This window comes from Callorhinus ursinus, unplaced genomic scaffold (assembly GCF_003265705.2).
Source record: "Callorhinus ursinus isolate GAN/ISIS: 27379988/994484 unplaced genomic scaffold, GSC_fseal_2.0 scaffold1272, whole genome shotgun sequence".
NCBI lineage: Eukaryota > Metazoa > Chordata > Mammalia > Carnivora > Otariidae > Callorhinus > Callorhinus ursinus.
Genome location: NW_027398327.1, coordinates 1,252 through 10,607, shown reverse-complemented (window position 1 = coordinate 10,607; position 9,356 = coordinate 1,252). Strand labels below are relative to the sequence as shown.

Here is a 9,356-nt window from a genome sequence, read left to right as displayed (position 1 = left end):
TCGCGGTCCGACTTTCCATAATGTGCTCTGATCTCGCGGTCCGACTTTCCATAATGTGCTCCGATCTCGCGGGCCGACTTTCCCAGTGATTTTTGTATTCCTCCCCTCTTCTCTCCCGAGGTGTGTACTGTGGGTATGGGCTCGTGATATTTGCGGTCGCCATTTCCTTTTGCTTCTGGTCTGCCTCCCTGCTTCTCAGGTTTCATAAGACAGTGCTGCATCTTGTCAGTTTTCGGTGCACCTTTTATGTATGTCCAGATATTCACCCTCTTGTTTATTTTTACACTGGATCCGTAATAGCCAATGTCTACTTTTACATGCTATGTTCATTCAAGTCTTTCATCTTTGGGACAAAGAAAGTCATTATTTAGCTTTTCTCTTTAGGCCGGTTTCCCAAACCTTTCCATTCCATCCCTGGACCATCTCCAGCATCTCTGAGTCATGGAGGCTACAACTGGGACAGTATTTAAAAAGCGAATTGATGAGTACTGACCATTAGAAAGTAATTATCTTGTGATTTTCACATGCTGCATGTCTTTGGGTAATTTAAAGCCATGCGTGTATATAACCTCTTTCCTGACAAATGTGTGTTTGGCGATTGCTTACCATTTCTGTAATGATGCCTGTCTCTTACTCTATACATGCAAACACAGTATGTGCATGTGCGTACGTGTTTATAAACATACACATATATAACATTCACTTCGCAAACCATTCCTTTTCTTACAAGTTTTTTTTTAAAGATTTTATTTATTTATTTGAGAGAGAGAGAGCATGCACTTGAGTGGGGTGAAGAGCAGAGAGAGAAGCAGGCTCCCCACTGAGCAGGGAGCCCGACGTGGGGCTCGATCCCAGGACCCCGGGATCATGACTTGAGCCGAAGGCAGCTGCTTCACCGACTGAGTCATTCAGGGGCCCCATCAAACCATTCCTTTTCTAATCAACCTTGAAACGCAGTCTGGGTCTTAAATCTGTGATGATTAACTTGAGGGGAGACTAGGGCTCTATTCCGCAGTAATCTTTTTCTCTCTTCCAAATGTAACAGCACCACTCCCTTCATTTAAAGTGCAAGCTGTTTCACTAACATAATAAAATTTAAAAAAAGTACCTTTCCCTGAACACCAATTAGGTTGAGCACCTTCTAAAAAAAAAAAAAAGTGCAAGCTGTTTATATTTTTAAAAATTGCGTGATATAATCTGAGTGTTGAATACGTTGAGGTGTCTGGTAATATGTCTTAAATCTAGTCTTCTGTTTTACCCGAAGGAACGGAAGGATGAAATCGCCACCGTGGAGACCATCAACAATGGCAAGTCCATCTTCGAGGCCCGCTGGGACATCGACACTTCATGGCAGTGCCTCGAGTACTATGCGGGCTTGGCTGGATCCATGGCTGGTGAGCCCTGGCCTGGCCTGGGAGCAGGTGGCCAGGAGGCAGAAGAGCAGATTCTAGTGGTGAAGGGAGAGAGATTTGGGGATTAAGACAGACCTGGGTTAAAAATCCTGGTTTTATCACTCTCCGCATGGGTGACCCTGAGAATTACTTTATCTTTCCTTATTGAAACTGTCTTCGTGCGTTATCATAAGGATTAAATGAGAAAATATACGTAAAGCACTCGGCATGGTACCTGAACTTCAGGCCAGGTTGTTAAAAAACCAGTTCTTGCAAGGGTCAGTAAGTGTTACATTTATTAGTTCTACCTAGTTAAGTTAGCAGAAAAGGTTTTGTTTTGTTTGACTGTGAGGTTTACAGTAGTTGGTGTTGGATGGCACCAGCACCCAGCAGGGCTGTGGGGAGCCAGAGTCTGAGGTTTGGGTCCTATACTTCCATCTTGTTTCCTTTAAGTTATTATCTGCTAGATGCTCTAAGGTTTTAGAGTATTATATTAAGTCAAGTGAACACAGGTTTGAGGGACGGGTAGGATTCTTTTTCGGAGAGAATGTGCAGAGGTGTGCATGCATGGCTAGAATGAACATTAGAGCGGAGACTGGGAGCACCGGTGTATTGGAGACAGTGAGGAGGCCGGGGTCAGCAGGGAGGCCAGGGACAGCGGGGAGGCCAGGGTCAGCGGGGAGGCCGGGGTCAGCGGGGAGGCCACCAAGTGTGGCACAAGCTGAGTAGGGCTGTTGGCGGAGTCTCTGGAAAGGCAGTCCTGCATTCTCTGCGACTCCTCTGTTTCCCCCTTAGGCGAGCATGTCCAGCTCCCAGGCGGATCGTTTGGTTATACCAGAAGAGAACCGCTTGGCGTCTGTGTGGGAATAGGCGCGTGGAACTACCCCTTCCAGATCGCCTGCTGGAAGTCGGCACCGGCCTTAGCATGTGGTGAGAAAGAATGGCTCTTCCACGTGGGAGCCGTCCACTCTCGCCCCATTCTCTACCTCTCACCTGTCCGTGCCCATGTACACACACATACACACGCACACTCATTCACACACTCATACTCCACAGCAGAAGGGGCCTGCCTTGGGGCACCTGAAGCCTCAGAGGACGGGCGTCCCTCCCTACCCTGCCACCTCGGGACCTGACAGCTTAGCACATGCACATGGATTGCTTCTATGTTATTCCCACTGTTATTTTATTTTTATTTTTGAAAAGATTTTATTTATTTGAGAGAGAGAGAGAGCACAAGCAGGGGGAGCTGCAAGCAGAGGGAGAAGCAGGCTTCCCACGGAGCAGGGAGCCCGATGCGGGACTCGATCCCAGGACCCCGAGATCATGACCTGAGCCGAAGGCAGCCACTTAACCGACTGAGCCACCCAGGCGCCCCTATTCCCACTTTTATTTATCTAATTTATTTTTGTTATGGAAAGGAAGACCATTAATTTTGGTCTTGGAAGCCTGATTTCTTACGGTCACATTGATTTAGATTTGTGCTCCTTATAAGTTCTCCTTTCTGCAGAAGAATTGTGGGATGAATTTCTTTGGAGGGAGTCACACTCAAGAGTTTGGCTTCACTTAAGAAGTAGAAGATAAACTTCGTCCTTCTTAAGACAAATAATAAACAAGGCTCCCATTAGAGAAACTTGGGCTGGCTGACTGAAGAAGTTTTCTCATACTATTTAAAGACGAATCGGTGGGAAAAGATGGTTTATTGTATCTTAGGAAAAAAAATCCTGAGGTTAAAGAAAGCGCCACAGTTGGGCCACTGTGTTGAAATGCAGCTTTCCTCATGTTGCCACTTATGTCCTGCTTTTTGCAAGTTCCCGTGCGAGGCAGAGGCAGCTGCGACAGAAAGACTAGAACTAAGTCACTAAGCTTTGGAGACTCATCAAAATGAACCTTTCTGGTCTTCCATTTCAACTTCTCTAAAATGGGAGTGAGCGCACCACTTCCTCCTGCTGTGGCAAGAGTTAAATGAGATCATAGATGTGGGAAGGCCTGGAAATGCGAATGTAAGGTGTTCCTGGTTGAGACTGGGTGGGTGTGTGGCTTGGGATCTGCTCATTGCAAGAAGCCGAGGTGGGGAGAACAAGCTGGGTTTACTTATTTGTACCAGTGCGGGTCTAGGAGGTGACGGAGGGCGGGGAACAGGGAACACTTGGAGTTGCTCTTGGCTTGTCGTCCTGTTCCGTCCTGTGCTCAGAGGATCACCGGGCTTAAGCAGTCTTCTGTGCTCGCGTCTTGGGTTTGCGCAGGTAACGCCATGGTCTTCAAGCCCTCTCCCTTCACGCCGGTGTCGGTGCTGCAGCTGGCCGAAATCTACACGGAGGCCGGCGTGCCCCCCGGGCTCTTCAACGTGGTTCAAGGAGGGGCAGCCACGGGCCAGTTTCTGTGTCAGCATCCTGACGTGGCCAAAGTCTCCTTCACCGGGAGTGTGCCCACCGGCTCGAAGGTACCGAAACCAGTGTGGGTCCCCACAAATGGCAGTGTCGGGCCTGCCCCGAGTACATGTCGGAGGCTTATCTTCCAATCTTAACTGAGCTTGGGCTGGGAGGGAGGCCATAGGGATCGGGACAAAGATCTGAAGCGTGCTTTAGACGTGTGAAGCGGGGAACGAAGTGGGGTGGAATGATCAGAACATGAGGCTGGCAGTTGGTCCGCGAGGGGATGGAAGTCATCTGCCCATGTCTCTGAGCGTGGGGTCCGGGCTGCCACTTGGGTCCTTGGTGCCTGAGCTCCTCTGTAGCAGCCACCTCAGAAGGAAGGGTGCTCGCTCAGTTTATTTCCGATGTATTGTTTGACCTTAACTAATTGTCAGCCTTGAACACAGTAATAGTAATAGAAGGGTTTCCACCTGTGACACGTGAATGAACGATAGTTTCAAAATGCATTGCCTCCTCAGAAAGTCAGGTGCAGTCCTGTGGATTCTCAAGGGTTCTGGAGAAGGATAAGTAGACGAAAGGGCAAAGTCCCTGACAAGAACAAGGCTGCAGGTCATTCGTAGGTCGAGATGCCTGGAGGCTCAGGTTCTAGCTGATGTAGCATGTGGTTTTATATGCATGACGCTTCTCAGTGTGTTTGTTCTTGTTCTGTAAGATCATGGAGATGTCAGCTAAAGGAATCAAACCCGTCACTTTGGAACTGGGAGGCAAGTCTCCCCTGATCATCTTCTCCGATTGTGATATGGAGAACGCTGTGAAGGGGGCGCTGATGGCCAACTTCCTCACGCAAGGCGAGGTAGGCACCCGTCCCTGGCAGAGGTCTCAAAGGAATCTTGCCCCTTCATCGAACAGCATGTTTTCAAGCTTTCTGTTTCAAAATAATTTCAGACTTACAGAAGCGTTGCCCAGATAGTGCAAAGAATTCCTTCACATCCTTGAGCCACGTTTCTCAAATGTTAACATTTTATCACATTTCCTTTGTCATTCTGTTTCTTTTTCTATACATAGGTATGCATGTTATCTTTTTCTGAACTGTTTGAAAGTTGCAGACGTAAGATCCGTAACTTTTACATTTCTGTCTGTATTTTCTAGAAACAAGTACATTCTCTCTCTTTTTTTTTTTTTTTTAAAGATTTTATTTATTTATTTGAGAGAGAGAGAGAATGAGAGACAGAGAGCACAAGAGGGAAGAGGGTCAGAGGAAGAAGCAGACTCCCCGCTGAGCAAGGAGCCCGATGCAGGACTCGATCCGAGGACCCCAGGATCATGACCTGAGCTGAAGGGAGATGTTTAACCAACTGAGCCACCCAGGCGCCCCTCATGTTGTCATTTGTTTGACATTAGTCCTTTTAGCAAACTAAACAAAAACACAGTTTCTTTCTCTTGGTCCAAGACCGAGTCTAGGAAGGTGTGTCGCATTTAGTTGTTGTGTCCTCATAGCCTCCTTTAGTCTGGAACAGTCAGCTCTTCAGTTATTCTTATCTTTCAGGACCTTGACATTTTTGAAGAATACAAGCTATTTATTTTGTAGCATGTCCCTCATTTGGGGTCTCTCTGGTGTTTCCTTTTGATAAGATTTGGGTTATGTGTTTGGGGCAAAAAAACACCACCGAAGCGATGTTGTGTCCTTCTCAGAGGCTCACCAGGGAAGTCGTGTCACATAGCAGACAGTGCGACAGGATTCTGCACCTCCTCAGCTCTCCCCACTGGTCTTAACACCCTGGGATGATTTTTGCTGGAAACAGTTTCTATGATGGGGGTTCCCAAATGGTGATTTCCCAATAAAACTGTTCTTCTGCATTTATTAGTTCACTCTCCACTGTGAGAAGGAACTTTCCCTTCTCCCGTGTTGTTTTTCACTCATTTATTTTTATTATCATGGACCATGGATTCTTACTTTATTCTATGGATTACAGTCCATGTACTATCATTATTTATTCTGATGCTCAGATAATTGCCGATTTGGCTCATGGCAGCTCCCGTGACCTTTTGATATGTGTTCATTATTCTGTGAGCATGAGTACTTGGCTCTGTTTTTGGACTTTGTATCTATAGTTCTGATAGCATTTGAACAGTATCTGTGCTCACGTTCCATGGGAGGATCTAAGTGGTCATGACTAGTGATTTTAGAGACAGACGTTCACTGTGAAATGCTTCAGGTTTTTATTAGGCTCAAGCCCCTAGTTCTTAAGTCTATTTTTGCTTTCCCGTCCCCTCCTACTCTTAAAATACACGGCCCCATTGAGCCTCTGACAGGAGGCAATAGGAGAGCTCATGTGGCTCATGTGGATCTATGAATGGCCTTAAGGAAATGTAAACAAACAAAAAGCCAGAACTTTCTTCTCGAAGGGCGGGCAATTTCTTTGCTGATAGGGTGGTATGTCCACAATTCCTTGTGTGATTCTGTTCAGGATGGGGATAATTTTTAGAGCTGGAACTAACCTTTTAAAAAGGTATACTGTCTCTTTTCAGATTAAAGCTGTTGGATTCTTCCCTCTTTTCCTTTTTCTTTCCTTATACACATACAAATTTGTGTCTGTCCTTCAGGTTTGTTGTAATGGCACAAGAGTATTTGTGCAAAAGGAAATTCTTGATGAATTTATAAGAGAAGTAGTGAAACGGACCCAAAAGATAAAAATCGGAGATCCCCTTCTGGAAGATACGAGGATGGGTCCCCTCATTAACCGCCCACACCTGGAGCGAGTCCTTGGGTTTGTTAAGCTGGCAAAGGAGCAGGTGAGAATCAAGTAGAAATAGGATGGGGCGAGGGGGAGGGGAAGTATTCCACGTTCCTTGCTGGGTGCACTTCTCCTGTGCTAATACCTGCTTGGCTCACGATGTCCTCAGCTGTGTTCTGCTTTGTACCTGCAGTGGACTAACTAGGTGTCTGCTTAGGACACACTGAATGTTTCAGGGATGCATATCAGGGTTGTGTGTTTAATAGAAACTATGCATTCTTCTTCTTTTTGGGCAGGGTGCTAAAGTGCTGTGTGGTGGAGACATACATGTACCCGAAGATCCCAAATTGAAGGATGGATATTACATGAGACCTTGTGTACTGAGTACGTCCTCTTCTTGTTTGTTTTTAAACAGTTTGAAATAAATGTCAGATAGAAAAGGATATTTATAAAATATGTATATGGTATAAAGCAAGTGTCAGTAAATGGTGTCCCCACTGCTCAGACTTAAGGAGTAGAAGTTCTTCCTTACCTCCCATGTGCCCTTCCTCTTGGACAGCAGTGTGCTTTAGTTTACCTGAGACTTAACTGGGTCGACACCTGTTGTTCTGGAAGCAAGGCGCTCAAAAAAAAAAAAAAAAATGGTAGTGCATGTTTTAAAAAAAATTAATGAATTTTGTTTCTCAGGAAAGTTGCTGAAGAATATGTTTTTCTTTGAGCAATATGTCATCAATATGATAAAACCAATTTGTCAGACAATCTGGCGATATTTAAAAAATTTTGTAATTTAATAATTTTTAGCACCTCCTTTCAATATCTTAAACGTGTCCTGCTTTGGACAGGCAAGTGTGTGGTCATTCCGCTGTCTTCGACCCTTTACTTCTCCTATCCCTCAGAGGTGCCCACTGCTCTAGGTAATGTTATTCTCGTGCTTTCCTCTGTTATTTTACAATGTATCTTAGTATCCCTATAAAAATATTGGTAGTTGCACTGCTGTTCAACATAGTACTAGAAGTCCAATCAGACAACAAAAATAAAAGGCATCCAAATTGGTAAAGAAGAAGTCAAACTCTCACTCTTCGTGGATGACATGATACTCTATGTGGAAAACCCAAAAGACTCCATCCCAAAATTGCTTAAACTCATACAGGAATTCAGCAAAATGGCAGGATATAAAAACAATGCACAGAAATCGTTACATGTCTATACACTAACAATGAGATAGAAGAAAGAGGAATTATGGAGTTGATTGCATTTACAATTACACCAAAAACCATAAAATACCTAGGAATAAGCCTAACCAAAGACACAAAGAATCTGTACTCTGAAAACTATAGAACACTCATGAAAGAAATTGAGGAAGATACAAAGAAATGGAAAAACATTCCATGCTCATAGATTGGAACAACAGATACTGTTAAAAAGTCTATGCTACCTAGAGCAATCTACACATTCAATGCAATCCCTATCAAAATACCATCAACTTTTTTCACAGAGCTGGAACAAATAATCCTAACATTTGTATGGAACCAGAAAAGACCCCGAATAGCCAAAGGAATGTTGAAAAAGAAAACCCAAGCTGGTGGCATAACAATTCTGGACTTCAAGCTCTATTACAAAGCTGTAATCATTAAGACAGTATGGTATTGGCACAAAAACAGACAGATCAGTGGAACAGAATGGAGAACCTAGAAATGGACCCTCAACTCTATGGTCAACTAATGTTCAACAAAGCAGGAAAGAATATCCAATGGGAAAAAGACAGTCTCTTCAACAAATGGTGTTGGGAAAATTGGACAGCCCCATGCAGAAGAATGAAACTGGACCATTTCCTTACACCACACACAAAAATAGACTCAAAATGGATGAAAGACCTAAATGGGACACAGGAATCCATCAAAATCTTAGAGGAGAACACAGGCAGCAACTTCTTGCTAGACACATCTCCAAAGGCAAGGGAAACAAAGGCAAAAATGAACTACTGGGACTTCATCAAGATAAAAATCTTTTGCACAGCAAAAGAAATAGTCGACAAAATCAAAAGATAGCTGACAGAATGGGAGAAGATATTTGCAATGTCATAACAGATAAAGGGCTAATATCCAAAGTCTATAAAGAACTTATCAAACTCAACACCCAAAGAACAAATGATCCAATTAAGAAATGGGCAGAAGACATGAACAGACATTTCTCCAAAGAAGACATCCAAATGGCCAACAGACACATGAAAAAGTGCTCAATGTCACTTGGCATCAGGGAAATACAAATCAAAACCTCAATGAGATACCACCTCACACCAGTCAGAATGGATAAATTAACAAGTCAGGGAACGACAGATGTTGGTGGGGATGCGGAGAAAGGGGAACCCTCCTACACCGTTGGTGGGAATGCAAGCTGGTGCAGCCCCTCTGGAAAACAGTATGGAGGTTCCTCAAACAGTTGAAAATAGAGCTACCATACGATCCAGCAATTGCACTACTGGGTATTTACCCCAAAGATACAAATGTAGGGATCCGAAGGGGCACATTGCACCCCAATGTTTATAGCAGCAATGTCCACAATAGCCAAACTATGGAAAGAGCCTAGATGTCCATCAACAGATGAATGGATAAAGAAGAAGTGGTCAATATATGTAATGGACTATTAGCCATCAGAAAAATGCAGTCTTGCCGTTTGAAATGACAAGGATGGAACTAGAGGGTATTATGCTGAGCAAAGTAAGTCAATCAGAGTAAGACAATTATCATATGATCTCACTCATACGTGGAATTTAAGAAACAAAACAGGAGCATAGGGGAAGGGAGGGAAAAATGAAATAAGACAAAACCGAGAGGGAGACAAACCGTAAGAGACTCTTA

The 9,356-nt window shown here is 44.3% G+C and overlaps 1 protein-coding gene across 1 annotated transcript; it reads left to right on the top strand.

Moving 5' to 3' along the window:
- The first annotated feature begins 441 nt into the window (after positions 1 to 441).
- LOC112818890 (4-trimethylaminobutyraldehyde dehydrogenase) lies at positions 442 to 6,948 on the top strand. The gene is made up of 7 exons (XM_073890612.1): positions 442 to 462; positions 1,265 to 1,394; positions 2,187 to 2,321; positions 3,635 to 3,831; positions 4,476 to 4,616; positions 6,368 to 6,556; positions 6,795 to 6,948. The coding sequence occupies exons 1-7, from the start codon at positions 442 to 444 to the stop codon at positions 6,921 to 6,923; spliced, it is 942 nt and encodes a 313-aa protein (XP_073746713.1). The 3' UTR covers positions 6,924 to 6,948.
- Positions 6,949 to 9,356: the final 2,408 nt, after the last annotated feature.